The 27809-nt window shown below is 54.5% G+C and overlaps 11 protein-coding genes across 11 annotated transcripts; 5 read left to right on the top strand and 6 right to left on the bottom strand.

The window, feature by feature from the left end:
* Positions 1-307: 307 nt before the first annotated feature.
* J3458_019764 (uncharacterized protein) lies at positions 308-2601 on the top strand. Its single transcript, XM_007813014.2, has 3 exons — positions 308-954; positions 1032-1594; positions 1666-2601. The coding sequence occupies exons 1-3, from the start codon at positions 726-728 to the stop codon at positions 1819-1821; spliced, it is 948 nt and encodes a 315-aa protein (XP_007811205.2). The 5' UTR covers positions 308-725; the 3' UTR covers positions 1822-2601.
* On the bottom strand, positions 308-4498 carry J3458_019763 (uncharacterized protein). Its single transcript, XM_007813015.2, has 3 exons — positions 2287-4498; positions 2144-2222; positions 308-2079 (listed from the first exon to the last, which is right to left on the bottom strand). The coding sequence occupies exons 1-3, from the start codon at positions 4302-4304 to the stop codon at positions 2014-2016; spliced, it is 2163 nt and encodes a 720-aa protein (XP_007811206.2). The 5' UTR covers positions 4305-4498; the 3' UTR covers positions 308-2013.
* Positions 4499-5423: 925 nt separating this feature from the next.
* J3458_019762 (uncharacterized protein) lies at positions 5424-5792 on the top strand (the record flags this gene model as incomplete). The annotated part of the gene is made up of 1 exon (XM_007813016.2): positions 5424-5792. The coding sequence occupies one exon, from the start codon at positions 5424-5426 to the stop codon at positions 5790-5792; it is 369 nt and encodes a 122-aa protein (XP_007811207.2).
* A 569-nt stretch (positions 5793-6361) lies between these two features.
* Positions 6362-7654, bottom strand: J3458_019761 (uncharacterized protein; the record flags this gene model as incomplete). The annotated part of the gene is made up of 2 exons (XM_007813017.2): positions 6362-6425; positions 6480-7654. 2 exons carry the CDS (start codon positions 7652-7654, stop codon positions 6362-6364), a joined length of 1239 nt encoding a protein of 412 aa, XP_007811208.2.
* Positions 7655-7839: 185 nt separating this feature from the next.
* On the bottom strand, positions 7840-8154 carry J3458_019760 (uncharacterized protein; the record flags this gene model as incomplete). Its single annotated transcript, XM_066121678.1, has 1 exon — positions 7840-8154. The coding sequence occupies one exon, from the start codon at positions 8152-8154 to the stop codon at positions 7840-7842; it is 315 nt and encodes a 104-aa protein (XP_065973295.1).
* A 1199-nt stretch (positions 8155-9353) lies between these two features.
* J3458_019759 (uncharacterized protein) lies at positions 9354-9680 on the bottom strand (the record flags this gene model as incomplete). The annotated part of the gene is made up of 1 exon (XM_066121677.1): positions 9354-9680. One exon carries the CDS (start codon positions 9678-9680, stop codon positions 9354-9356), a length of 327 nt encoding a protein of 108 aa, XP_065973294.1.
* Positions 9681-12173: 2493 nt separating this feature from the next.
* Positions 12174-12671, bottom strand: J3458_019758 (uncharacterized protein; the record flags this gene model as incomplete). Its single annotated transcript, XM_066121676.1, has 1 exon — positions 12174-12671. The coding sequence occupies one exon, from the start codon at positions 12669-12671 to the stop codon at positions 12174-12176; it is 498 nt and encodes a 165-aa protein (XP_065973293.1).
* Positions 12672-13219: 548 nt separating this feature from the next.
* wis1_2 (MAP kinase kinase Wis1) lies at positions 13220-18192 on the top strand. Its single transcript, XM_007813018.2, has 2 exons — positions 13220-15082; positions 15168-18192. Exons 1-2 carry the CDS (start codon positions 13490-13492, stop codon positions 15549-15551), a joined length of 1977 nt encoding a protein of 658 aa, XP_007811209.1. The 5' UTR covers positions 13220-13489; the 3' UTR covers positions 15552-18192.
* On the bottom strand, positions 16043-18082 carry SUR7_2 (Eisosomes component). The gene is made up of 3 exons (XM_066121675.1): positions 17738-18082; positions 17479-17515; positions 16043-17361 (listed from the first exon to the last, which is right to left on the bottom strand). Exons 2-3 carry the CDS (start codon positions 17486-17488, stop codon positions 16637-16639), a joined length of 735 nt encoding a protein of 244 aa, XP_065973292.1. The 5' UTR covers positions 17489-17515; positions 17738-18082; the 3' UTR covers positions 16043-16636.
* Positions 18193-22689: 4497 nt separating the features above from the next.
* On the top strand, positions 22690-23922 carry J3458_019755 (uncharacterized protein). Its single transcript, XM_007813020.2, has one exon. It carries the CDS (start codon positions 22804-22806, stop codon positions 23809-23811), a length of 1008 nt encoding a protein of 335 aa, XP_007811211.2. The 5' UTR covers positions 22690-22803; the 3' UTR covers positions 23812-23922.
* A 1888-nt stretch (positions 23923-25810) lies between these two features.
* Positions 25811-27784, top strand: J3458_019754 (uncharacterized protein). The gene is made up of 2 exons (XM_066121674.1): positions 25811-27226; positions 27303-27784. The coding sequence occupies exons 1-2, from the start codon at positions 25932-25934 to the stop codon at positions 27595-27597; spliced, it is 1590 nt and encodes a 529-aa protein (XP_065973291.1). The 5' UTR covers positions 25811-25931; the 3' UTR covers positions 27598-27784.
* The last annotated feature ends 25 nt before the right edge of the window (positions 27785-27809 follow it).

Below are 27809 nucleotides of genomic sequence, written 5' to 3'. Positions count from 1 at the left end.
TTCGGGTGGCTCGTCTGGTCATATTTCAACGGCGGCGAATCCCCAGACGTCGGTGAAAAGATTTCGTGCCTCGCATAATGAGGCTGTAACGGGTCACACGTTTCTCGTCCAACCGAACCTCCGCCTCCCACGTCACATATAAGTTCCAAGTTCCAACCCTGCACGAGGAAGCCTCGCGTCACGCCAGCAGTCGGGCAACTGCTGCTGATCGTTGAGACATCGATACTTGTTTTATTCGACATTGGGACAACGCTCCGTTGGGGTGACACGAAGCAACGACATCAGTGTTCAGGTTTTGTTTTGTTTTATTTCATTGCCCCTTCATCATCTGGCTTTGTAATTGGGCCTGTTTTGCATCTGTGTTGGGTACTGTTGCCCGTATAAGGTGCCGAGTTCAGAAACAATACGTGCGAGGCCTATCTCTGTCTGCTGTGTGTTCTTTGACCAGATAACTTACCCGACTGCGTGCCCGTGTTTGAGCCTGTGAGCTTTGTCCCGTATGAACTGTTAGTCCAGAGAAGAGAAGAGGAGGGCAGTTCGTCCCATTCAGAGACTCTGTGATACGCACTGCTCAGGTGACCAATGTCGACTGTTCAACAAGCTTCCAAAGTGCATGTTCTCTATATAATTCCAAGTCCGCATCTTCCAACAGTGTCAAACTCAGTCTTCTCCTGCACCGGAGCGTACCCTATCTATTGCCAACTGCGTCACGACTATCAGTCGCCATGAGACACTACAACTTTGGCGTCGAGATAGAATCCATAGGAAAGCCCTACGGCGGCGGCGAAAGCTTCACAAACGTCGACTGGTACCGACAGCTGGCCCAGAAACTACAAAATCGAGGCATCGAAGCCGTTCACGATGACTGCTCAAGATACAGCAAGCACCCCGAGTACTACGGCGGCAAATGGTTCGTCACCCGCGACGGATCACTCAAACGTCCTCGCCCATACGGTTCGTCTCAAAGCACACGCAAACACCGGACTTCCCCCCCCCTTTCCCCCAAAACAATATACTGACTCTCAAAATAGTCTGCATGGAAGTCGTGTCGCCCCGTCTCGACACGACCCTTCACCTCACCCGTATCCTCAGCGACTTCTGGGAGGCCATGCGTGTGCACTTCAACCCGCAAAAGGACCAGTCCTGCGGCGGCCACGTCCACGTCACGCCCGTCAGCCGCAAGAACAAGTTCAAGCTGCGCACCCTCAAGCAGATCGCCTTTGCGGCAATCGCCTACGAGGACTTTCTGTGGTCTATGCTTCCCCCGTCCCGGCGCGAGAACCAGTACTGCAAGCTGAATAGCCAGAGCTCCGGGTCGGGCGTGTGCGAGACCCTGCTCTGGGGCAAGTCCACGTCGAGCCTCAAGCAGGTCGCTTCCGAGATCAAGGCGTTGCGGAGCGAGACCGACATCTACATGTACATGCAGGGCAACCGATACGTCCTGTGGAACTTCCAGAACATCTTCCCGCACCCCAAGACGGGGCGGTGTACGGGCACCGTGGAATTCAGAGGCGGGAACCAGTTTCTCGGCACAAAGGGAACCCTGGCATGGGTCGCCTTTGTGCTGGGCTTCATCACGCTGGCTACCAAGGAGGTTGGTGCACCCCTTCATCTTTTGTTCTTTGTGTATGTGCTGGTGCCGAGGGGGGGCTGACAAAGACGCAGAATCTCATCAAACGATTTACGGAATACATACCCCCGTCTGATCCCAGATACGTGAAACGCCTCGAGGAGTGGTGGGTTCGAATCAGAAAGGCAGCGAGGAAGAGCAAGTTGAGCAGGCATCTCCCCGACGACTACAAGAGGATGAGGACGAGGTAGTCAGTCACCCGGCAAACAACCCGACGCAACAACCCATAGCGCTTTCAAGAGAGAAGAAGCTACAGAAATTCGTGTACTATGCATCAGAACGGTCATCATCTAACGTGTGTCATCACTTATATATATACTTAATACATTGCCATCCAACTTCTTGATTCGTGTCCTGAAACGCCCGTTGTGAATTTTTGCTGCTTATGCTTCCTCCTTGGCTGGATCCTCCTCAAATAGTACCAAAACCGTGCCCGCTTTGCAAATATCCTGTTGGGGAAAAGACAAAAGTTAGTCTGCCGTGACTTGGAATCTTTGATGGAGAATAACTTACACCCTCCTTGTGGGCTAACTTCTTGACTACGCCGTCCTGCGGCGATCGGATCACCGTCTCCATCTTCATTGACTCAATACTGTAAAAGCAAATTAGTAAAAAACTTGACCGTAGAAATTAGAGATGGTGCGTGGTGGACTCACACTACAAGAGGCGTTCCCTTGTTGACCTCTTGACCCTCGACGACTTCATTCTTCAAAATTTTGCAGGGCATCGGAGCAACTACCGAGGCGGCAATCTCCTTCAGACCCAGCGCCTTCTCATACCACGAAGGCGGCAACAGAGAGAGATCAGTCTTGACACCGTGCTGGAACACGGTAATTTTGGTGTCATTGTCCTGAGTCTGCGGGACAACAGAGGACAGTATTCTCTCAGCAGGGAAGTAAGTCTGCAGCTTCATAACGGCGCCTTCGGGGGTAGGCTCGGAGGCGACATTGCTGAAGATGGTGGGAGTCTCTTGTCCCTTTCGCGAGACGGTGACATTGTACAAGTTGTGTCCGGTTTGGGTAACGGCCGCCTCGACAATTTCGCCCTCCTCCTCGCTGTACCCGTCGAGGACCTTGAAAGCCAGCTTGCGCTCGCTGGATGCGCTGGCGTCGCCGAAACCGAGGGTCTGGCCGTGGGGCCTGGCGCCGTTCAGCTGCAGACTCAGGACGCCCAAGGCGGCCTGGGCAAAGACCTCGTCGTTGATGTGCCTGGGCTTGAAGAGCTCGTCTCGCCACTTGTCGATGAAGCCGGTCTCGACATCGCCCTCGATGAAGGCGGGCGAGTAGCACAGGCGCTTGAGGAACTCGACGTTGGTGCTGACGCCGACGATTTCAAAGGCACGCAGGGCGGCCGCCAGCTTGGCAATGGCCTGCCCGCGGTTCTCCCCCCGCACAATCAGCTTGGCAATCATGCCGTCGTAGGCCTCTGACACGGTGCTGCCGGAGCCGAAACCCCAGTCTAGCCGGACGTCCGGGTCGGCCTGGACGGACTCGGGAAGGACGGCGTGGACGAGCTTGCCAGAGTCGGGCATGAACCCCTTCTCGGGGTTCTCGGCGTAGATGCGGGCTTCGATGGCCGCGCCGAGCCTCTTCATCTGCTCCTCCACCTGGGCCTGCTTCAGAGGCAGCTCCCCGCCGGCGGCGATGCGGAACTGCCACTCGACAAGGTCCAGGCCAGTGACCATCTCGGTGACGGGGTGCTCGACCTGCAACCTGGTGTTCATCTCCATAAAGTAGAACTTGCCGCTGTCCTTGTCGAGGATGAACTCGACCGTGCCGGCGCCCACGTAACCCACGGCGGAAGCAGCCTTGCGCGCCTTGTCCCACAGGTCCCGTCTCGTGGCTTCGTCCAGATCAGGCGCGGGAGACTCCTCAAGGACCTTTTGGTGTCGTCGCTGAACACTGCAGTCTCGCTCGCCGAGAGCGGCCGTGTTGCCGTGCTTGTCGGCGAACACCTGAACCTCGACGTGACGCGGCCGCACAATGTACTTCTCGACCAGCATCACCTCGCCACCTTCGCCAAACGAGGCGCGAGCCTCGGCACGGGCACTCTTCAGCTGGGCCATGAACTCGTCCTCTGTCATGACAATGCGCATCCCCTTGCCACCGCCGCCACGCACACTCTTCAACAAGACGGGGAATGTGATATCCTTGGCATGCTGAAGCAGCTCCTGCTCCCCCTGCTCTGCCCCATGATATCCGGGGACGCAGGGCACATTGGCAGCCGTCATGATCTCCTTGCTCCTCGCCTTGTTACCCATGTCAGCCATGGCCGTCGCGGGCGGCCCGACAAAGACGATGCCTTCCCTCTCACACTTCTCGGCGAACTGGGAGTTCTCCGACAGGAAACCGTATCCGGGGTGCAGCGCCTGAATGCCGTGCTTCTTGGCCAAAGCAATGATCTTGTCTCCGTCGAGGTAGTCGTTGGCGGGGCCGAGCCCCAAGGACTGGTATCCGGTCGAGGCGTGCCATGAGCCCGCATCGACGTCCGTATAGACGGTGGTGGCGCGGATGCCCATACGCTCCGCAGTGCGGTTTATTCGAATGGCAATCTCGCCGCGGTTGGCAATGAGCACCGAGCTGAGGGCAGTCGTCTTGGGAGCGGACGAAGACGACGTGGACGTGTAGCGAGGCAGGGGCCTCAATGGGAGGCGATTGGCTCTGATGGAACGCATGGCTGCAGTGATGCCGACGACAGTCTCGAGAATTGAGCGCGGAGGGTATCCTCAGAACCAGGAGCGGCCATGAACAAGTTTTCCGAGGAGATGGAGAGAAGTCGCGGGCAATGGACATTTCGCCAGGTCATGTTTCGGTTCAACGGGCTAGCCAGCACTGGGCAAAGACACGCATCCGGCCGCGGGGAGCCGAATGTAGCCGTCAAGCCAAACAACAAGCAGCCAGTAGGCCGACGTCAGTCCGTCCTCCTGCGGCGGCTCATGTGCCCCACCTGCCGGGGCTGGAGAAAATCTGGGGTTCTCTCCGGGAGCAGCTTAGCGACCAAACTCTTCCCGTTACTAAGCACGCCCGTCGGGCGAGCTGCTTCCTAGACAAGCCATGGTCTGGTTCAACTGCCCCACCAGACGTTTTGCAGCTCGGCGCCCAGCCGGCAGACGCACGAAGCAAGTCGGATGACCCTCGCGCATTTGACCACGCCGCACGAGCCGACTGCATACCAACCGCCTTCGTTCGCCCCCAAGCCTTCTCGCTCCAACAACCATGGACAAGATTCCATTAAACTACGAAGCCTCCGAAGGCGACACCCACAAGCAAACCACCAACTCACTACCCCAAGAGGTAGTGCAATGCCTGGAAAATGCGCGCTTCGTGAGTTCCCATCGTCGCCCGTCTACCCCGCCAATCTAAGCCCCATCTTCACGCTTCAATTTTTTTTTTTCCCGTCGTCTTTCAACGGAGCCGAAACGACCATGACATCCGTGACTGATACCCCCCTCCACCGAAGCTTCATCTGGCAACATGCACAGATAGCGTGCCTCACGTCTCGCTCATGAACTACACATACCTCCCCTCGTCGCCGTACTCCTCCGTGCCCGTCATCATCATGACCACCAACCCAGCCTCACGCAAGACGACCAACATTGTCGCCAACCCCAACGTCTCTCTTCTCGTCCACGACTGTGAGTTGCTCCCTCTCTTTGATACCGCGGGAACACCCTCCCGTAGTGTCCCCTTTTTTTTTTTCAATAATTCCCCTCTCCCCCTCCCCCGGGACCATCATCACCTAACTCACCCCAAAACCAGGGGTTTCCCACCGGCCACCTACCCAGGGCCGCCGCATGTCCGGCGGTTCTCCAGGCCCCGAACACCGCTCCAGTCTCGCCTCCCTTCTCCTCAACCTCAACTCCTCGGCCATGTCCAGCATCAGCGCTACCATAGGAGGAGCCGCCCGCCTGGCCCCGTCCGGCTCAGACGAGGAGAAGTACTTTACGGAACAGCATCTCGCCAACAATACCTTTGAGGAAGGGGAGGCCGTTTTCCGGCAGGATAGCAACACGGATACCGATCGACGTGGAAGTCACTTCGTAGCCGGGGAGGAGGTACGGGTCATCATTGTTGATATCAAGGACGTCAGAATCAGTGACTGGAAGGGCACGGTCCGGGACTGGGCTTTGGTGTCGGATGCGGCTTTGGTCAACGGGGACTAACTCGACTATTACGCCTTGATATCATGATTGGTCTCCTACTACTGCTGCTACTCTTGCTTTACTCCTGGATGCTGCTGCCGTTTTCACCTTGTTGTTGCCATCTTTTGCCGCTTCGATTGATTTTTTTTTGTCTTACCTCGGGATCTTCCTTCGCACATGGCCGATTACTAGGTGGCTCTTACAACAGGATATATAATCAAGGAACTTGAGCACAAGAATCGTTCCTCCTCTCAATTTTGGTCATGGCTGTTCACTCTATCGTACAACCACGTCTTTTTCCTGCGCCACCCAGTGCCAAATACAAACGCCGATTCTTGCATCTATCATGTGCTCTGTGAAGAGGAGGAGATGCCATGCTAACGATATATCAATACCCATGATTCTGCGGCATTGATTCGAGCTCCTGCCCAGGCCTAGAATTTACTCAACCAATGCAATGTACCAAATGTCAAAGTACGAATCGGCAGAAGCAATGCTGACTCGTCGAGAGAGGAAAGAAAAGGAAAGGAAGGAAAAAGCAAAAGAAAAAGGAGAAATGATACCAAACAGAGTGGCATGCAAGGCTTAAATTACCTCGCCCACTCTACAACTTCGAGCGCCATCATAACGAGAACCAAGGTAGACGGAAGAATCCTACAGTATGATTAGCTTCGGTGCCATGGTAGTTTGAACTCCAACGCAACTCACCAAATAACATAGCTCTGGAACAGGATACGGCCCATGGTCTTTTCGAAAACCATGTTGATTTGGCAAATTTGAGCCAGCTGCAGAGCGCTTGGCGCACCCGTGAGAAGAAAACAGACTATAATAAAGATTGGGTCGTCCAAGATGCTGACGTTGAGATATTTGGCAGTGATGGCTAGAATCGGGGCCATAATAGCGGTAGGAAGGACCATGCGACTCAAAAGCGACGCAACAAGCAACTTGGTTCCAATCTGCTCTTCCTCGGGGTCGTGGTTGTCTTCGCAAGCCGTGGTGTTTCGTGCCAGATTCGCGCCCAAGACCACTAGAATCAATGGCACAGCAACTCCACCGCTTGATTTGACGGCATTAGTGACACTATTATTGATAAAAGTGCCTTCTTCGAAGAACAGTTTCTGGAGCGATGGAATAGAGGCAACAAGAACAGCACAAAGCATGGCCCACAAAGGAGGGTTCATGAATTCCCAAAGAAAAGTCGCCGTTTTGACACCGACACGCTTCAAGAACGACGCAGTAACTTGCAGGGGGCGAGGCATGGAGTTGTACGCTCGCAGCATCATACTGTTGATGTAGGCTTTGACACGAGTCCATGGGCAGTTGCCTTTGGCGGCATGACTTCGAATATGAGGAAAAGCAACCATGGTGTTGTCGTTGCCGTTGACAGCCACATTCTGTTCATTGGGGAATGTTGAATAACCTGCCTTGGCTTTCTTTGGCGAGAGCAGTTCCTCGTCATCACTAGACTCCGTCCCGGACGCATGCGACGCACCAGCGGTTGGAGTTCGACCCGCGGGAATGTATTCATGGGAGTCGACACTTTGTGCCTCGTCCTCCTCTATCGTGTCACCGTCGAGGTTGTCAGAAAGATGGCCATTTTCGTCTCCCACAGGCTCGTCGCGATACCCTTGCTGACCAGCTTCAGAAATTTCGTCCTGGTACTCTGCATACTTGCTCTTGGGAGCCAGCAGAACATGGTATCCCCAGCTCCAGCGCACCAACTGGCCGAGTTGCTGGAAAATCAAGAGATACAAGATACCTCGGGCAGCAACCTCATCGTCATTATCACCCGGTATTCTGTCCCAATGGAGGCCCTTGATCGTCTGTGAAAGGGACATAACAAGCGAGATAGGAAGTGAATTTGAGTTTCCAAAGACACCCATGGCGGTGACAAAGTTGGAAGCCCGCTTATTGAATCGGAAGACCTTGACGACAAGAACGGAAACAATCCATGACACAGCGGTCTGGACAACAAAGATGGCGGGAATGATGGCGAGCTCGGACAGCTTTTCAGCGTTTAACTGCGACGCAAGCTTCGTGAAAACTATTATAGTAGTGGGTTGTTAGATTACGTCGTGAGAGGGCTATTGCAGTTTGGATACGCACTGAGGCATGGCGTAAACAGCATAACATTCAAGTTCGCCAAGAATTTTTGCTTGTCAGCATCGAAATGGCCCAGCCGAGCGATAATGTAGCCCGGCAAGCTGACGCAGACGACTTCTAGGACAGCCTCGAAAACAAGAAGACAAAGGTAGGCAAGAGATGGATGCGCCTCCAGGCTGCCATCCTGGCTGAAAGCCTTCAACGGTAGGTCGTATGCATCTTGAGCCAGCTGGGCTAGTCGAAAGGACGTCGGCTTCGGGAGGACACTAGCGAGATCCATCAAGCTCCCCTGACGGCGGATCTGATGGATGGGTGAAGTTCGAGAAGCAGAGCAAGGGGGTTAATCACGAAGTGAAGGAAAATGTCGGCCCTAGACTCAGGTCCGTCGAGAAGGATGAAGCAGAGGGGTGTATGGACGGCGCGGGTAACAGGATGCCTTTTTATCGCCAGGCGAGGGCCTCTATCAGTGGTACGGTGGCAACGGCGTACGACGAGTGTTGATGGAATAACCTTAAAGCAATCAGGGTCGGGCGGCAAGCAGGAGATTGGTACCCCGTAGTGCCTACCAAGGCAAAAAAAAAAAAAGGACAACGTCAAGAGGTGTCTCTGTGCGTGGGTAGGCTGCAGGATTGGGTTGCACTGGCGCGCAAACGCCAAGAAATGCAGTTGACCGGCAGACACGGTTGTTGAACGAGATGAGCGTTGAGTGGGCCAATGACTCGAGAGGCCTCGATGGGGACGATGTTGCAGAATGTATGTATTTGCGGCAGAGGCGGCCCCTTACGGCATGGAACTGCCAAAAGGGAGGATCATGGGCAGAATGTTGGAGGAGAGAAATGCTTTGGCAGCTTGGAAGGATGCCGCAGCTTGGTTTCATAGCATTGCTAGTATCTGAAGCTGATGGGGCACGGGAGGCGTTAAGAAGAATCAAAATGGGGAGCCAGGAATGGCTTGGCTGGTGCTTTTGTCCGGGAGGCGTGTGGTCAGTTTTTGGTCAGATCAAGTTTCATTGACAGCGGCTCGAGCGCTGGACGGTACAAGCTCAGCAGTGACGAGCTACGGCACAGCAGACAATACACGCTTATCTACCAGGTACTCGGGTCTGGTACGCATTGCCCTCAACACCCCAGTGCCTGAAGTGCCGCTTGGCTCACCATCACGGCCAATTGCCTCTCTCTGATACTGCTGCTGCCCAATCTTGCTGCGTTTTCAGCATTTCGCTACGGAGTATTTCTCCATGTATCCACCGCCGGTCACGCCGTTCAAAGCATCAGTATCATTTGGTGGTTCGGGACCGGTGTGAGACGGCCCCAGCCCAGCCCTGAGAGGTCAAAGTCTCACAACAGGTCAAATATCCAGATCAATTTTGCGTGTGGTCGGGCTCCCCCACTCAATTCAGAATAAACTTCTCTCCAAGCTACTAGGATGGTGGTATCGGGCCAATGTTCACTCCGCGGCTCTATCCCCTCGCGAACCCTATCACCCGAAACTCAACTCTGGAGAAGTCTCGTCGTCAACCTGGAATATCTCAACCAGGCGCAACCGGGACAAATGTGATAGAAATCCCAAACTCCCATCCACATCGCCCCATCGCATCGCCTTTCCTTGCCGCGCGACCGGGGGGGTTTCCTTGCTGTCTCGCCCGTTCCCACATCTTTGAGCTTGCGGTGGCGCAACCTGGCGTCTTGTTTGGGAGGACGTCGTCGATCCTGTGGATGTGCAGAGGTCGACCACGTGTGGTGCTAGAGGAGGCCGCCGGTTCTCTCCACCGAGGTCTCGATCTGCCGTCGAGGCGTCAGTTAACATGTATGGCGCCTGGCTTCGCGAGAGTACTGCGCGATGCTTACGTTCTGCCAGCTGGGTTCACGCAATTGCAAGGCTGGATGGTGCGTGGTTGGCATGATACATTCGTCTTGGAGATGACGCCGTATGGAGTTCAAATGTCAATTGATTCTGACTGCAGGGCACGCCGGGTCACACAGGTCACGATTCGACGAGAGCCATCACCTTGAACGCACCATGTTTCCTGCCGGTAGACGCAAATGGATCGTACCGAAAACGCCTTGCCATAGAGGTCTTTTCGACTTGAGCGTCATTGCTGGAAGGAGTAAAATGGTTAATTAAAGCGCCGCTGCGACAAAAATTACGAGTCAAGCCAACTTCTCCGTAGCGCGTGGCCGATATGCAGCGGCAGAGCGCTCCGTGATAAAGCCACGTACGGACGACGCGGCTAGTCAAATAGAAAAATCATATCAACACCTCTAACCGGAGGAGCGATCCGAACATGGCATGAGTTGGAGCGTTCAACCCCAGATTGTTTGCCTCCAAAGCCATGTTTGCCGAGTGCTCCAAACGCGGGGTTTGCAAGGCTAGCATGCTAAGTCCAATGTGCAGAGAAGGGATTGCATCACTCCATACGGCCGTTCCCTCTCGGGACAAGCACGACATGCACGACAAGCACCACTCGTGGCTCTGCGTCGCTAGATACAGTCACCCGAGTTTCCCGAAGCCATTACCCATGACGCATCCAGAAACCTGCCCCATTGTTTCTAGCTTCGAGCGTGTTATACATGCGTTAGACCATAGGCTACAAGATGGAATCTGGGTAACTAGTAGTGGGAAGCGGTGAGGCTCAGCGGCCTCCGACTCATCAGTTGGCTGATTGATAAGCGCAAAGCAGATCTAAGTTGCATTGACAGAATTAAAGACGTCAAGCCACTCCAGGTAGATTTTGCGACTCTCAGTTACGGCGCATCACGTCGGCGTCTCGCTCGCTAGGACCCCCAAATTCTTTGCACATCGGAAGAAATTGGACACGCAACATGCCTCCTCATTTCTCTCCAAACCCGTCGCATCATGTCCCATGTGGATCTTTGCCAAGTTTCTTCTCTGTATGCCGTGGGTTCGCCTTGATATTATCGCAGACATTGGTTGCGTTCGAACCTCCCCGCACTACGGTGCTATGCGCTGTCCATGAACTCCTCGGCTTGGCACATAATGGTGTTACCTTGAGAGTAATCACATGCATTTCTGGACAATGAGAGTAGACAAGTTTCATATTCTGAGATGCCGCACTGCGCCTGTATAGCGACGTCGAGTCAGGCAGACGAAGCCCAGCCGTTCTCACGGGCTTACATGAGTGGTTGATTACGCCTTCGTTTGTTCCACAGCATCATGTCTTTTATCAACTTCTTATCTTGACATCTAGCTGCTGGCCAAAATCAGCGGGCACGCAGCAGGAGACCATGATACATACGTGCAAGGGAAAGAGGAATACATCTTGGTTGCCAAGGTACTTGGCGATGCTTATGCCACTATCAAACCCCGATCTGGTGGGTTGCCGGAATTAGCCATGCAGCTGGTTCATATGGGATGAGCTCCGGGGCATGCAAGTTACTTCTTACATGTTGCTAGAGTTGTGTGGACGGAACATGTTGCCTTCTATCAGTAAAATTAGCTGCCGCAGGGCAGTTCCCGCCGACCCTTGACTGTCCTTCAATGCGACAAATGACGGCTTGACTGCCTCTTCGATACGCGATGCTACCAAGCAACCGATGTTGCATTAAACCTTGGGCCATGTCTATCCATCCCAGAAATCGTTTTGGAGCATGCGCACCCGTACTATCATGGGAAAGCTCCGCAGATCAGATCATGTATCATGCCATCTTCGGTTGGAACTGTCGAGCCATGGACAGTTGCAACATTCTGCAATGGCTTCCCACACTGGTAGGTGAGATATCTTGGCTCGACGTACCACGACGCGCAACCCCTATTTGTGCGAACCGTGACGGACTTAGTACCGAGTACTCCGTACTCTGTACTAGCTACGCTTTGCGTTTGGTAGTGACATGAGTAGAAATCTGCCTGCATGGACTAACATTACACACAGGCCGAGACAATTGATGCGTTTCCACGCCACGACGACCTCGGTGAGCAAGCTTCCCTGCAACCTTGTCTCGACTTTGGTTGTCACCTCCGGAGCAGATGGACAGGGTCGATTGGATTTTACTCGCTGCCCTTGTGCTTTCTGTTAAATGCGATCTGGTGGCATCGCAACGGCTTTAGAGACGTTCTGCCCGACGGGGCACATGCCGGCTCCTTACGCCGTGTTGAAAGACGAGCAAGCCATTGTTCAGCTAGGAACGGACAATTCCGCGGACGAAAAGACAATGACCCAAAGCGTTCATCACGGTGTAAAGGCGAATGCGCGGCCCTGCGTTTCCCGTCCTCTCATCTCAAAGGACCAGACTGTCGCCTCGGCGTCCGACAAGAGCCTTGGGCAACCGCGTCAATGTAAAGTCATCCCATCCATATCTTGACTATAAGGGGGGATGCGTGGCTTGACAGTAGTTCACTCACACCTGGAGAAGAAAGAAAGGACAAGCAGAAGGACAAGGAAAAATTTTTTACGGCCATCCATGTCCGTTGGGAAGCAATGCCGAGAATCCTGGCCACCATCGAGACGAAGACTTTTCTTTTTCCCACCCAAAGCACAGCCGTGATTGATGTCAGGACCAACATGTCCGCGTCCAACAGACACCGTGAGTCACTCAGCAACGCCAGCTGTTGAAACGGCGACGAGCATGACGCGGCTTGTTGTCTTGTATCGACGCCTTGCCTGTCAAAAAGGGCACGGAAAATATTTGATTGGATGCTGTGCCTTTTCGCAGCCTCACTTCCAGCTCTGGCATGGCCGGTGGAAGTTACACAGGCGAGGCGTCTGGTTAATGCTGGCGTCCCGGTTGCGGCAGCGCCCCACTGTAGCCCACTATCGACGTCGGTGAGGCCCTGAGCCATGAGCGCCGCAAAGCCACTGAGACGGAGTTGTCACAAAATTGCCTGCCCAAGACCTCAGAATAAGAGGCATCAGGCATAAAGTTCCACCTAAAAGAAGTTTTTTTCTCTTTCTTCTCTCGTTGTTGTCGTTGTTTGTGTACCTTGTTGAGGACAGGGCATGCACGGGGGCCCTTTTCGCCAGAGCGTTGTTGCAAGTAATTTGTTGGGCAATAAGGGACGTCAAGTGTTTTCGCGAACCATATATTGCCAGCTTCGGTTCCCCCAGCTGTGGTTGAAGTTTGTCTCCAATCAGCCAGTCGACATTTGCAAAGCCAAACTACCGAGTACTGTTGACGCAACTTCAGTGATCGACCGCCCAGAAAAAAAATTACATGACATTTTCCCGGCTTGTAACAGTCAATTCCTTGTTGCAGCCCGGGTTCTATCCAGTCTATAGCTTTTTTTTTTTTTTTTTTTTTCCCACTTTGATGTCCTGCTCCGCCAATTATTAGCACTTTAGCTTGAGTCCACATTACGCCCCGCTACTCAACACTGCCTAGGGTACCCAAGAAGGCAGTCACTCTGTATGCCCTGATTCAATTCCAAAATCTCCCCCGCGACAGACCCGTCTCTCTCTCTCCCTCCCTCCTCCCCGCTCACAATTCAATATCACCATCCCGGACTTGACAACGGATCGAGTAGCTCTGCCATCTCTCCTCCAGCGCGACGACGTATGCCCGAGAAAATTGCATGGTGTGCACCGAAGCTCTCTTGCGGAAGCGGCTGCGCCATCCGCTCAGGACCGTTGCTTCATCGCTTCGTCCACTCCCGCTGCGGCGATGAGCGGCTCCGATTCGACCCCGGTGATGCCGGGCGAGATGGAGCAATCGAAGGACGTAGAGGCGTCGACTTCTCCTGGATATGATAGTGATGCCGCTTTTGAACCCGTTTGTGCCAAGGAGTCGGTGCCTGCAGAACCATCTGCCGCAGACAAGCCCAAGCGAATGCCGTCGCTGCGATCCGTATCCGACCCGCGGAACATGAACTCGAATTCAACGGCCATGGGATTGTTGGGGAAAGCGCGAAACCCGTCAAACACCTCGCCGACTCTTGCTACTGGCGCAGGTGGCGTCTTGAACAACGATGTGATGGCGAGAGCACGGGCTCTTCATCAATCACGCATGTCCAAGTCGCCCATAGCCAGTTCCCCAAACTCGCCGTCGCCTTCCTTTCCATGCCCCGGTCGAAATGGGTTTGCTTTGGCAATGCCACCGGCTGCAATGCACCGGCCAAGCCCTGTGCCGCATCCGAACTCGGATCCCGTGATACCGAAACCGTCCCTGAGTCAGAGGAGATTCGGCATGAAGCTGTCCGATATGGGCGCCGGGACCTCGATGCAGTCCTCCTCCGGCCTCAGGCGGGCCGGTGCTCCCAAACTTGCTGACCTGGAGGTCGGTGCGCCGGGCGGCCAACAAAAGCCCAACGGATCCGGTCTCGGTTCGAAACTGGACGACTTTAAGAAATACATTGATGCTGAGAAGGGCTGGATCACGTTTGACGGAGCCGCCACCATTACCAAAACTGGTGTCAATTTTGCCAGCGGGCAAACATTCACCATTTCTCTTGACGAGGTTCAAATACTGGACGAGTTGGGCAAGGGCAACTACGGCACCGTCTATAAAGTCAAGCATGCCAAACCGTCAGCTCCGCGATTTGGACATGGCCTATCGGGCGTGCGACTACCACATTTACTTTCAGATGCGGCTGTGGACACTCAAGAGGCAAAGGCAGCCGCAGCCGCCGGCGAGGCCTCGTCCCCAGACAGCGGTAACGGCAGTGACAGCACGACCGGCAAGCTGATGGCAATGAAGGAGATTCGACTCGAGCTTGACGATGCCAAGTTCTCTACTATTCTGAAGGAGCTTGTGATTTTACACGAGTGTGTGTCTCCGTACATTATCGATTTTTACGGTGCATTTTTCCAGGAGGGAGCAGTCTACATCTGTATCGAGTACATGGACGGGGGCTCCATCGACAAGCTGTACGCCGGCGGCATCCCCGAAAACGTGCTGCGCAAAATCACGTATTCCACCGTCATGGGGCTCAAGTCACTCAAGGACGAGCACAACATCATCCACCGCGATGTCAAACCTACGAATATTCTGGTCAACACCAGGGGACAAGTCAAGATTTGCGACTTTGGCGTCAGCGGTAACCTGGTTGCCAGCATAGCCAAGACGAACATCGGTTGTCAGAGCTACATGGCCCCCGAACGAATCTCTGGCGGAGGAATGGCCCCAACCGGCAGTTCTGACGGAACGTATAGCGTGCAAAGTGATATTTGGAGTTTGGGCCTGACCATTATTGAATGCGCAATGGGGCGATATCCGTATCCCCCCGAAGTATCGTCCACCATCTTCAGTCAGTTGAACGTAAGTATCCGCCTCCTCTGCCTCCCCCAAAGGCGCTCCTTTATGACGGCGCAAACACGACACGACAACTGACGTGCGCATCCAGGCCATTGTGGAAGGCGATCCGCCCGATCTGCCCAAAGAAGGATACTCGGAAACTGCTCAAAACTTCGTGGCCAGCTGTCTGCACAAGGTACCCAAAATGCGCGCCACGTACGCCATGCTCCTCAACCACCTATGGCTGCAGTCCTTCTCCAAACCCAAAACGATAACGGAAGAGGTCGAAGAAGGCGATGAAGCTGAAACGGCAGCGGAAGCCGTGGGCCACCTCCAGCTCGGCGAGGGCGACTCGGAAGACGCCGAAGTCGCAGCATGGGTCAAGGGCGTCCTCGAGGGCGGCAAGGACAAGCCCGGCGACGGTTCTCGTCCGGCGCTGCACGCAGTGCCCCTCGATTCCGTGAGCCCCACCAGCAGTCCGGTCCTAGCATAAAACAAATCCCTTAAGATCGCAGTCACACACTTTTGTCCCTTCTTTGCTTTGCGGGTGGGGGCCCTCGCATCCGCCTGGCAAAGTGTACCCGAATACTCGTTGCTGAAAATGGATAGGGTGAGGCATAATACCCGACATTGTTGCCCGCCGACACAGAGCTGGTATCTTGTTTCGGCTACTGGCGAATTCCAGCCAGGTGTGTTTGCTGTTTTGTGAAGAGTTGTGCCCGGGGGCCGTTGGCTTTTTTCTCTTGTCCTTTTCTTCTTCTCTTGGTCACTTTGGTTTGTCTGCTGTTATTATAGGTTTTATCTAGGGACTGTATACGCATAGGCTAAGAGTAGACGCTGCATGATACACGGGCAACGCGGGTGGGTTGGTCTTTTGATTTTAAGCTTTGCGGGGTGAGTTTGCATCGCGGGGAAAAAAGGAGGCGCATGTACATAGAGTGAATGAAGAATAACCTTGGACTACTTCACATCTTGGTCCCATATCTTTGTAGATTTGTTCATCAGACTGCCACACTTGCCACTGGGGTCGTTGACGGCACGGCAAGGGAAGGTTTACACATACAACGTAGGACGTTCACCGTGGCGCAAATAGCATCTCCCGTCGTCGGCATGCATTAAACCAAAATTATTAATTACCATCTGCCCAACCAACCGCCCAACCGCATCGGGTATCCTCCTTTGCTAAACGAGTGAATAAGTATGCTATTATGTACACCAGTGCGCTGCGTGCGTGCCCGGTATCCGTACCAATGGACGCCTTTCCCCCCCTCCCCTTCCGTTTCGTATACGCGGCCGTTGATATCATTGAAATGAGCGTCGATTTTGTCTCCCAAAAGAAAAAAAATTATACAATAAACAATAAATGCCAAAGCATCTTTATCCCAAGATACGCAACGCCGGATATATGAAACGAGCGTGGATTAGACTTTGCAACGCGCGGCAGAAACCAAGTCGAATTTTGTCCAAAAAGGCAAAGTCACCACCGAGTAATCAACAGGGGGAACAAACTAAACCGCAGATTTTAACAACATAAAACTGAAGAAGAATTGATTCTTTTTCAAGGTATTCAGCCCTGCCTCACGAATACTCATCCTTGACACGACGCCCCTCGTACGAACGGGTGCTCCTCTTGCGGCGGAAGAGGCCGCCGCCGCCGCTGACGCCGCCAGACTTGTCGCCGCGGATGCCGAGGCCGAACAGCACGAGGGCGATGAGGGCGGCGGTGAAGGAGCCCCAGATCCAGCCGAAGCCGTAGGCGCCGAGGTCGGCGCTGCGGCCGGCGTCGTGGAAGGCGTCGCGGGCGCCGACAAAGGTGGCGGTGAAGAGGCTCGTGGCGATGGCGTGGAAGAGGAGCGCGACGCCGGTGATGATGAAGGCGATGGCGGCGCCGAGGCGGCCGCAGCAGGCGAGGAAGCCGGAGAAGAAGGCCAGGACCTCGAAGAAGAGGGCGATGAGGATGAAGACCCAGCTGAAGCGCCACATGTAGAAGTAGTGGTACGACGTGGTGCCGCTGCCGTAGCTACCGCCCAGGCCGTCGGGGACGTTGCGCGCGTTGGCGGCCCAGGCCCAGCCGAAGGGCAGGCCGGCCTTGGCGCTGGTGCAGTCCCGGTTGTTGTCGCCGCAGATGTAGAAGTAGGTCCATTGCGAGTAGGCGCGGGCGCCGGTGATGCCGTCGGTGTGCGCGCGCAGGAAGTACGTCTTGTTGAGGGGCGTGGAGTCGGTCACGCCCGAGAGGATGATGAAGAAGAGGAAGAGGATGGAGGTGGCGAGCATGATGAGGCCGCCGAGGCCGAGGGGGATGTCTGCGGGAGGAAAAGTTGCGGTTAGTTGGTGATGTGGCTGGTTTGTTGTTTTTTTGGGGGCGGAGGCAAAGTCGCCATTGAGCGGCATGATGCATGGCGCGGGAGGAGGATACTTACTTTTGACCATTTTTGCAATTGTCGGAAGCCCTACCGGCTGTGTGTCGTGTTAGAAGATGGGGAGAATGTAGGAGAGAGGAATGGCGGGAAGAAGAGGCGAGAGGAGAGAGGAGGTAAGGGGGAGGGTATGTTGGTATATGAGAGGTGGGCAGGTCAGGGACCGGCCACGTTCGTAGCGTAGGCTTGGCTGTATGATCCGGACACGAATATACAGCAACCAACGTTTGGCAAGTGTGGGAATAGGGTTGTTTTAGCTCACCAGACAGGCCTGGGGTGTTTTTTTTTTTCCTTGCCAGAGGCGTGGGAGGCAAATTAGAGTAGCACTTGAGCAAAAGCCTCGAGGGAACAGCCGGCGGGCAGCTTTGGTCGCAAGCTAGCGTTAGCTTTGGGCTGGTGCAGCAGTCTGGTGTGTGTGTCTCGGGCACAGCAAGGCAAAGAATGAGAGAGAGCAGGGATAAGCGTCGGATCGTGTTGTCCCACCGATGGTGAAGCAGGCGGAGCGGAAACAACAAGGTCGGTGGATTAGTGAAATGAGTGCCGTGTTTGGTCGTGTGTTTTATTTCCTTGCAAACGACGCGCAGAGGTTTCCAAGGGGAAAAAGGAGCCAAGGGTCAGTTTACGAGGGGAAACAGGATGGCGGCCAGTAGAAATAAAAACACGTACGTTTGACGTCGTCTGGTGTTCTGCGCCGGGCTGGATCGGGTCGCACGGCGCCATGGAGCTGGTGCATGTCTTCGTCTACCTCATGAGCCATCAGATTGCCAATATTTTGTTTTGGTTACGTCTGCCGTGGCGCCGGGTGCCCATGGGTGTGGACCTCGCAGACTGGTCATGACGACACTGGCGGGCGCCGGCATTTCCATCCATTGGCCCAGTTGTGCAGAGCAGACCAGACTGGATGGAGATGCGCATGGAGACGTCAACTGGGGCAGACGAAGCTGGGCACTGGGCTGATGCCGCACGCTTCGCACAGGCCATGGCTGAGAACAGCGAAACGCCTCCACACGGGTCCAGTTTCATGACGGTTATTAGTATGATTATTACTGTTTTTATTATTATCATTATTTTTTCTGTAGAGCATACACCCGACGGGAGAGGCGACAGTCTTGCGGATATGACCATGTAATACTCCGTATAGTTAGTATGACCGACAACTAGTTGCTTATGATGATTGGTCGAATAACTGGCGGGTTCAATGTTCAATGGTATCCCTGGCACCTCAAGGTGGCAGCTCCCTGTCCAGCTGTGAATTGCCGTTATGTTTTACGCAAAGAGATGAACCAGCAACTCAATTTCCTTGGTACCGTAGCAGTATACCCCGCCAGTCACCCGCCAGCTGCATCGTCAATTCTACCAGCACTTTGTGCTCCTCTGTTTTCCCCGACTCTCCATGTCAAGTGCGCTTGAGGTCTCGCCACGGGCCTCAACCTGAGCCGAAGGAGCTATTCTGCGGGTGTGCCGACCAACTCGACCAGTTCGTGGGCTCCCATTCTCCACTAGCGGGAAACCTTCGCACCAGCTCCAGGGAGCTTTCTCCGGCCCCACCACTGGCCCCACCGCAGAGCTGTGATGTCATTGAATCACAAAAACGGCGACAGCCGTTTCGCCCAATCCCCTCTGGTGTGTTAAGGCTCCAATCGAGTATCTGCAGGCAGATATATCCAATGAGAAGCTAAACTTAAAGAGGTACTTTTATTTACGAGTAAATTCAGTGGTAATAAAAGTACTAATAAGATAATAACCTATCGCTGCAACTAACTTAATACAGCCCTAAAGCGACTGATGGGTCGCCCTGCGGTCATTCGCTATCAGTTGGGCATTGTGGGGCGTAACACACCAGAGGGGATACGGTTCACAGCTACTAGCTGCTCCGGCTAGCGAGTGCCGAGCAGAGAAGATGGCTCACGCCGTGCTCGTGCTGTGGTAGACCGGCGACAGAGGTTTCAGCCGGGAGTTTCCAATCCTCGATGCCTCACCAGTGTCACCACCGCGTTGCGGGACCCCGTTGACCCCATTAAGCTTTGCTCCGGACATGACCGCTCAGCTGGGTTTGCATGACGTCGCCCGCCATGTGTGGTGCTGTGCTGTGCGAACCAAGTTGACGCGTCTCTCATCGTCCATCTCGACTCTCGGGCGTGCTCAGATGAAACGGTGAACTACACCATAGGGAATTGAGTTTCTAAACGTTGACTTTTTGTCCTATGTTTTCTTATTCTTAAACAACTGTGAAAAATTACAAATATTTTCAATTGCTGTCTGTCATCTGCAGTGTTAAACACATCGATTCCCACCGCCAAAATGGGTAGCATCATGCCATGGGTACAGCTTTACTGTAGTGGCGGTGTACAGCCCCAGAGTACACGTAAGTTCGCGTGAGGTCTGGGGGTGTTTCCGACCATTGCCCTCTAGAGGGCGGGACGATGGAAAATGTGAGTTTTGACTGGCAATGCTCGCAGTTGAGTAATGTGTGAGTCGTCGTTTTCGCAGTATATCGCACAAGGTTTGCATAGTAAAGACTCGTCCCAGTATAGAAGAGTGTCAGTAAGTGGCAAACGAGGGAAAACCGCATTGACATGTGACAGTCCAACGGCAAATGTACCGACTGTAAGGTTTCCAGCAAAGCTCATTTACAATGCTGCTTCGTGGTTTCCCCTAGAGTCTGCAAAGACCCGTGCCGGCAGTGCGCCAAGAGGTATACCAGGGGGCCATGACAAGTCCATATCGCTGAAGCTCTTTTTGATACCCTCAAAGTGTTGGATATTGCTTTCAAATGCTGTGCTTGTTGGTGGGCAGCGGAAATCCAACACGTCTCGCCATAGAACACGCCTTCTCATCCCGCGAGTCTTGGCGGAAGACGGGCACATACGTACGTCAAATAGACCTCACAGCCACACGCATGCGTCTTAGTCGAGTGCGTGTGATGCCGGTGACGTGCCCGTCTTGGCAATGGCGTGCATGAATACTCGCGTGCGTCTGGACTCGGCTCTTCTCCCTGAATGAGCGCATATTCAAGTCACGCGTAGTGTGGAACGAGGGCGTCGTGGCCGCCTTTGTCAGATGGCCAACGTAATTTATATACCAAGCTTATTTCTGGATGTCAGACTGATGCGTTGGCACGTGCAACATGGCATGTTCTGTTGCGCGAGAACTTTTCTTTTCTTTCCATTATGATTAACTTGCACTACAGCGTAACGACTCTAATCATGCCCAGAGGTACAATATAGCAATGATTGAAGCAGCCCTTTGTAGCCCTGTGTATACTTTCGTTTGCCGAGTGTATAGGTTAGGTATTTGTCTGCATAGCGGTTCCCAGAGGGCCTCGATTGCAAAGCGCCGGAATACTTGGCTTTGAGTTGGGCGAAAGGTGCTTGTGCCAAATGGCTATATTCGATAATACAGCGTCCTGCTTGATATTGCCCCCCCCTCTGCTCGAGAAACAGTCTGCGCCGGGTTTGAATAAGCAGAGCCCATGTACTACTGCGCGTCTCTTTAAACGAGCAACAGAAGCCCTCAAATACCAGAGTTCCAACTCAAAGTCAGACGTTGTGATGGTGGTACAGTGTAATCTAACCCCTGCTGTATCCCATGGTAAGCTTTAGCGTACTTTGGCACTCTGTTTCGTTCGCGGACCCAACATCCATGGCGGTTGGATAACGCAAAAGACAGGAAAGAAGCCCAATCTTCTTGACAGTCCCAAAAGACGAGCTTCAACTCGTTGCAAAGCACCGAGGCCGTAGGCAGTGACAATACGTCGACGCTTGTCATGTGGTGCTTTGTGCTCCTCTGGTGATTTCATAGCAACTGCGTTGTCCTGCTAGATATTCCTCGGTCTCATTCCTCCCGCTGGGCAACGGTCCGTGCTATTTCTGCTGAGGTGTTTTATAACATGGTATGCAATGCCTCTACGGCGGGTCAAGTTGCCTCTAGCCCTAGAGGTAGATCGTCCTCCGTTTCCTTTCAACTCAAGTCAGATGGCACAACCGAGACGACGAATAAGGGGAGCGGATCCAGCGTGCCCACGTTCAATTCTACTCGAGTGCGGACACAAGAGAGCCCGGATATATATTCTGCGGGAAATTTTGTGCCCACGGCCACAGGGCCGCCCAGATGCTGAGCTTGCAGGAGCAGCGTTGAGCGGACCGAATCATCCCACAGGAGACTTCCCGAAAACGCAGCCTCGTTTCATACCTTGGGGAACCCTCTCAGCGCGATTTGGTTCTCACTCCCCGCGGTCGTAAACTAGGTCAATGGCCGGACCATGGGCCGCCCTGCCTGGCTCAGCTCGAGACAGGAGTTTGATGGCTTCTTTGTCAGCAACACGGAGGATGTCGTCTTGAAAATGGCCCGCGGCTTCCGCATCGAATGACTGAAAAATGTCTGCTCATCACGGCCAGCGCGCGAAGAGGAAAACATGACAAGAGTCAACTTCACTTCTTAATGGCTCCAATATCACCATTGTCCCGCAATTAGCTCCCTCACATTCTCTCCAAATCCACCTTGCACAAAGCCTTGATCCCGTCATTCTCTTGGAGTTCCGAGCTGCTATTTGAAATGTCCGCGTACCTCGGCCCACAAGGGAACAGGAGTGCCATTGTCGCCCGCGTCGTCGCCAGAATATGATCCCAAGCGTGGCAGATACTTGAGGCGGATGATTCCTCGCAGTAGGGGTTTAGTGTGTCCATGGTCGTCCTGGGCTGGCACAGATTCTCCTTTGTACCTGTCCATGGGATTCAGTTGGTTCTTATCTAACGGTGCCGGGTCTCAAGTCGGTAGTGGCTGCTGGAGGAGCTCAACGGCCTGGATTATGAACAATGAAACCGTGATGTCTGTTGAGGCTACGGTGACTTGGTTGACGAGGACGGCATCGGATGGAGCTTGTTGAGCAGCCAGACTTTGGCCAGCATGATTGACGCACAATCTTAGTCTTTTCCCGTAGTATCTACCGACTACAGCTACCACCAGGCTCGACACAGTTGATAGCGCTGCTGTTAAAAATTCCAGTCGATGGGTAAGGCCGGTTGTTGCGTGCTGGATCAACCTGAAGACCTGGTCCATCCAAAACTTTAGTTCCTTATTCGGTGGCAACTCTCAGGTCCAGCACCACTGCAACGGCACCGCCCAATGGCATCGCCGCAAATGCCAACAGCTGAAGCTAAAGCGGGTCGCACCGCTGCCAGCAACCAGCGGAACTCCAGTCTTCATTCACCCAACGTCACTCTCTGTACCACAATGTGAAGCATCTCACCAACCACCTCACATCGTCTATCAAGCCCCCCATGAACCTATGCACTGTCCACACGAGCTAAGAAACTACATGGCAGCCTCATGATGCGGTGTGCCGCTTTGCCACGTCGCGTCCGCGCTGCCGCCTCGCCGTCACCCGCATGCAAAGCAGCACCCCTATGTCGTCGAGGCTGGCCACGCAACCCGTTGATGAAGGGACTGGCCCCAGCGCTGAGATGGGCTCATTCGGACAGAAGGCTGAGCATCCTGGAGCACGTCCACCTCAAGGGGGATCCCTTGACCGGCCTGGCCCCCTACGAACAGGCCGAGGACGCACAGGAGCAGCATCGGACCCGATTTCTCCAATGGAAGGCATCATCTGAGGGACAACGAATGTCAGCGTCGAGCCGCCATGTGCCAAGGCCGCGCCTCATATCGTTCGAAGCCACGCCCACCTTCACCCTTGGACGCCGCCAGGAAGACTTGACGGCAGAACAAGCCACGCGCCTGCAACAGCCGCTGGACATTGGCCTGGTGCACCGTCGCAACCCCATCGCACACCGGTTCACTCCGCAGGTCAAGAAGACCAACCGCGGCGGTCTGACGACGTACCACGGGCCGGGGCAAATCGTTCTCTGGCCCATCATCGACATGCACTCCTCTCTGTATCCCAAGTACGGCGTGGCCTCGTACGCGAGTCATCTGGAAACGACGACGCAGCGTCTCCTCTCTGAGCTCTTCGGCATCCAGACGTACACGGCTCGTGATGAGCCTGGCGTGTGGGTGACGACGTCGAGTGGGCAGGAGCGCAAGATTGCGGCACTGGGTGTTCACCACCGGCGGTACGTGACGGCGCTAGGCATCGCGGTGAATATCGATGTGCCTGTGACGGGAGGGGAGGCTGTTAACCCGTGGGCTCGGTTCGTGCCGTGTGGGCTTGACGGGAGGCTCGTCACTTCTGTGGCCGCAGAGGTTGGCGTCGACTCGGCGCTCGGATGGGATTTGGAGGATCTGGCTGGTCGATGGGCGGCTCTGTTTGACGAGGGATTGGTGGACGAGGCCAAGAGGAGTGTTGGGGATGGCGAGGCGCTCAGTCGATTGCAGAGATGATGGTGATGGGGCTGGCTGGGCGGGGGAAAAATGGACGCGCTACGAAGTATGTTCTTGATGGCAACGATACGGTAGTAGTGATACTGAGATACCCTATAATGTATATTGGCGTGCTCGAAGGAAACCCCAGTTCCTGCATATTGGTGATGCTCTCTCTCTCTCTCTCTCTCGCTGTGTGTGTGTGTGTGTGTTGAGGGGGTCTTTCTGCTACTGCAACCAAAATATGTCGACAATCATAAACGAGCAGAACAACTACACAAGCTCAACCTTACCAGACTCAACGCAACTAGCCTGACGTACCCCATCCTCCACATGGCATCGTAAACATGGATAACTGCAAAAGCATGTGCAGCAGAGAACCTGGGGACGCCTTGTTTCTTAGTCACATTAAGCAAATATCTTGCTTCCCCGGCATGTCGTTCCGGGTTCCTGATAAGTGAAACATGGGCGAGCCATTGGTCCCTCGGGACTTTGTTAATCTCACGGATCTGGAAGCGGGTTAGCTGGTGGGGCATCTGTGCCTTATCACCGACAGATCTTGATGCTGCGTTCAACGGGCCAAAGCTGTCCAGTGATGGATGGAATGCCAACTTTTGCACCTTTTATTTGCGATTGAGGGACATGATTCACGCTATATACGTCGAGCGGTGATACAATTCATTTTCTTGCCATTTCGTATGAAATCGTTGCGACTTTTCAAGTCCATCAAGCCAACACAAGCCAGTCATTTAAAGTTGGCGCTAACCCTTTGGGAACCGGGCCAACATGTGATTGGTCGCATCTATTACGCCTGGTAAGAGTTTCGTTATCAGACAGGCTTATCAACCACGACGAAAGTTTGATACGGGGTCTCCCGACTTTTTTTTCAAACCATTATGGAAAGGCCCGAGCTTGGATCGCATGGGGGTAGGTAGTGTACGGTATGGCTGCGACAGGATTTGCTTTCAGAGGGGCCGAAAACGGACCGTGGCCGTCATTGATGCTTGGGGATACCATGCGGTGAGTAGTTGGATGGCGGGCCGGTCAACTGGCTGATGAGTTTTGAGTTGCGTTGCAGAAGCTCTGTTTTACTTTCCAATTAGATGATTATACATAGCGTGGTGAAAATGAAGATGATTTACTGCTATCTGAACTATAAAAAGATGCAAAGGTTGAGGCTGCTGCTGCAGTATACGCCCACTTACACCGGGCTAAACCATCAAGATGGCATACCGTCTACCATCACGCAATGGATTTACAGTGAAAAACAACGTAAATACGCTACCCATATGAAAGAAACTCACCCCTGCAGTAACTTGCACCACAAACATGCCAAGTTGTGCCGTCTTCGGAGCACATCCCCGACAGTGTTGGTCTCACATGTAACGTTAGATAAGCTTATCTTGCCAACTTTACGGTTCCGTCTCCAAATGTCCAGCAACGCGCCAGGCGTGTGTTCCCTATCTAATGACCGATAGTTACAGTACAATATGAGTCCAAGTCTCATGCGAGTCCTGGTCCGATCTCGATCCGGGGCTTGTCCCACGCAAGCTTGAGAGTCTTCGTCTTCATACATTAAAGAGCAAACCAGTCCCCCCGAGCGTTTTTGCATGCAATATCCCGATCCAGCCTTGAAAAATACTCAGCAAATCTGGCATCGTCTAGTGCTGCGGCCGACATAGCGATCCACGACAATGTCATCCCCCGGCCCGGCCCTCAGCCAAGGCTTCGGCTACGGAATCATCCTCGGCGTCGGCTTCGCCTTTGCCATCTTCATGGTGACGCTCACGCACATACTCAAGCGGTTCAACAATGAGGTCCAGACGTCGGAGATGTTCAACACGGCGGGCCGGACCATGAAGTCGGGCCTCGTGGCGGCGGCCGTCGTCTCGTCGTGGACATGGGCGGCCACGCTCCTCCAGTCGTCGGGCGTGTGCTACCGGTACGGCGTGTCCGGGCCGTTCTGGTACGCGTCCGGGGCGACGGTGCAGATCCTGCTCTTCGCCACGCTGGCCATCACGCTCAAGAAGAGGGCGCCCAACGCGCACACCTTCCTCGAGGCCATCAAGGCACGGTACGGCGCGCCCGCGCACTTCACCTTCATCACGTTTGGGCTCGTCACCAACGTGCTCGTGTCGCTGATGCTGATTGCCGGCGGCGCGGCCACCATCAACGCCCTCACGGGCGTCCACGCCGTGGCGGCCATCTTCATCATGCCCGTGCCCGTGGTGGCGTACACGTTTGTCGGCGGGCTCAAGGCCACCTTCATCACCGACTACATCCACGGCCTCGCGCTCTTCATCATCATCATCACGTTTGCGCTGACGGCCTACGCCACGTCCGACGTCCTGGGCAGCCCGGCCGCCGTCTACGACCTGCTCGTCGAGGCGGCCGCGCGCCACCCCGTCGACGGCAACAGGGACGGCAGCTACCTGACGATGCGGTCGCAGGGCGGCGCCGTCTTCTTCGTCATCAACATCGTCGGCAACTTTGGCACCGTCTTCCTCGACAACGGCTACTACAACAAGGCCATCGCCGCCCACCCCGTCCACGCCCTGCCGGGCTACATCATGGGCGGCCTGGCCTGGTTCGCCATCCCCTGGCTGACCGCCACCACCCTCGGCCTGTCTGCCCTGGCCCTCGAGTCCAACCCGCGCTTCCCGACCTTTCCCAACCGCATGACCGAGGCCGAGGTGTCCGCCGGCCTGGCGCTCCCCTACGCCGCCGTCGCGCTGCTGGGCAAGGGCGGCGCGGCCGCCACCCTCATCATGGTCTTCCTGGCCGTGACGTCGTCCTTCAACTCGGAGCTGGTTGCCACGTCGTCCATCTTTACCTACGACGTTTACCGGACCTACTTTCGCCCAGAGGCCAAGGGGAAACACCTCATCTACATGTCGCACGTGTGCATGGTCGTCTACGCCGCCGTCATCTGCTGCATCTCCATCGGCCTGTGGTACAATGGCATTTCCATGGGATACTTGTACCTGCTCATGGGCGTGCTCATCTCGGCCGCCGTCCTGCCCGCGACCCTGACGCTGCTGTGGAACGGGCAGAGCCGCTGGGCGGCGACGCTGTCCCCCATCCTGGGCACGGCGTGTGCCATTGTCGCCTGGTTGGTGACGGCCAAGAAGACGTGCGGCAGGCTCGACGTCGAGTGCACCGGCTCCAATGATCCCATGCTGGCCGGCAATGTCACTGCGTTGCTTTCGCCCGTCGTCTTCGTCCCCGTCTTGTGTCTGGCCTTTGGCCTGGACAAGTACGACTGGCAGTCCATGATGGATATCCGTCAGGCAGACGACCATGACGTGCTGGAGAGCTCGGGCTTGGATGCTGAGGCTCAGAGGGAGGCGGAGATGGCTTCGCAAGCAAACTTTGACAAGGAGCAGCGCAAGCTGGACCGTGCATTCAAAATTGCTTGCATCATTACCATTTCAATGTACGTCTCTCATGCCAAGCGAATCCTTTCCTTTTAGGGGAACGTGTTGCTAACTTTATTTTGTTCCTTCTCACAGGGCGCTTTCATTCCTGATCCTCTGGCCAATGCCCATGTACGGCACGGGATACATCTTCTCCAAGAAGTTCTTTACTGGCTGGGTGGTTGTGGGCATCATTTGGATCTTCTGCTCATTCATTGCCGTCGGGCTGTATCCCGCGTGGGAGAGTAGGGACACGCTCATCAAGGTGGTGAGGTTGATCGTCACGGGCAAAAGGCCACAGCCGGTTCTTGTGGCCGAGCAGGACGCATCTGCAGAGTCAAGCGGGACTGCGACTCCCATCAAGTCTGGGTCCGTTTCGAAGGCTGGCTGAGGTGGATCGTTTTTGGTTTTGTGAAGCTATTTATACCATGGAGAGTTTGCGGATAACTATGATACCAATGATCAGCTCGGTTTGCATATATAAACTTCCAATTTGTCCCCGACTTCATCGCCTTGTGATACTGCGCCGTGGTTCCCAGAATTTCCCATGACCTAGTATCTCGTTGATTTTATCATCACCTCATTGTTCCCGAGTACATTGTT

The sequence above is a fragment of the Metarhizium acridum genome (genome assembly GCF_019434415.1).
Source record: "Metarhizium acridum strain ARSEF 324 chromosome Unknown scaffold_568, whole genome shotgun sequence".
In the NCBI taxonomy this organism is placed as follows: domain Eukaryota; kingdom Fungi; phylum Ascomycota; class Sordariomycetes; order Hypocreales; family Clavicipitaceae; genus Metarhizium; species Metarhizium acridum.
This window is presented reverse-complemented; position numbering and strand designations above follow the sequence as displayed.

Coding starts and splice junctions, on each gene's coding strand:
- J3458_019764 (XM_007813014.2), top strand. CDS start 726: ATGAGACACTACAACTTTGGCGTCGAGATAGAATCCATAGGAAAGCCC. Junction 955..1,031: donor CAAACGTCCTCGCCCATACG/GTTCGTCTCAAA, acceptor CTCTCAAAATAG/TCTGCATGGAAGTCGTGTCG. Junction 1,595..1,665: donor TCACGCTGGCTACCAAGGAG/GTTGGTGCACCC, acceptor ACAAAGACGCAG/AATCTCATCAAACGATTTAC.
- J3458_019763 (XM_007813015.2), bottom strand. CDS start 4,304: ATGCGTTCCATCAGAGCCAATCGCCTCCCATTGAGGCCCCTGCCTCGC. Junction 2,223..2,286: donor AAGGGAACGCCTCTTGTAGT/GTGAGTCCACCA, acceptor TTGCTTTTACAG/TATTGAGTCAATGAAGATGG. Junction 2,080..2,143: donor AGTTAGCCCACAAGGAGGGT/GTAAGTTATTCT, acceptor TTTCCCCAACAG/GATATTTGCAAAGCGGGCAC.
- wis1_2 (XM_007813018.2), top strand. CDS start 13,490: ATGAGCGGCTCCGATTCGACCCCGGTGATGCCGGGCGAGATGGAGCAA. Junction 15,083..15,167: donor CCATCTTCAGTCAGTTGAAC/GTAAGTATCCGC, acceptor GTGCGCATCCAG/GCCATTGTGGAAGGCGATCC.
- J3458_019755 (XM_007813020.2), top strand. CDS start 22,804: ATGATGCGGTGTGCCGCTTTGCCACGTCGCGTCCGCGCTGCCGCCTCG.
- J3458_019754 (XM_066121674.1), top strand. CDS start 25,932: ATGCTGATTGCCGGCGGCGCGGCCACCATCAACGCCCTCACGGGCGTC. Junction 27,227..27,302: donor TGCATCATTACCATTTCAAT/GTACGTCTCTCA, acceptor TCCTTCTCACAG/GGCGCTTTCATTCCTGATCC.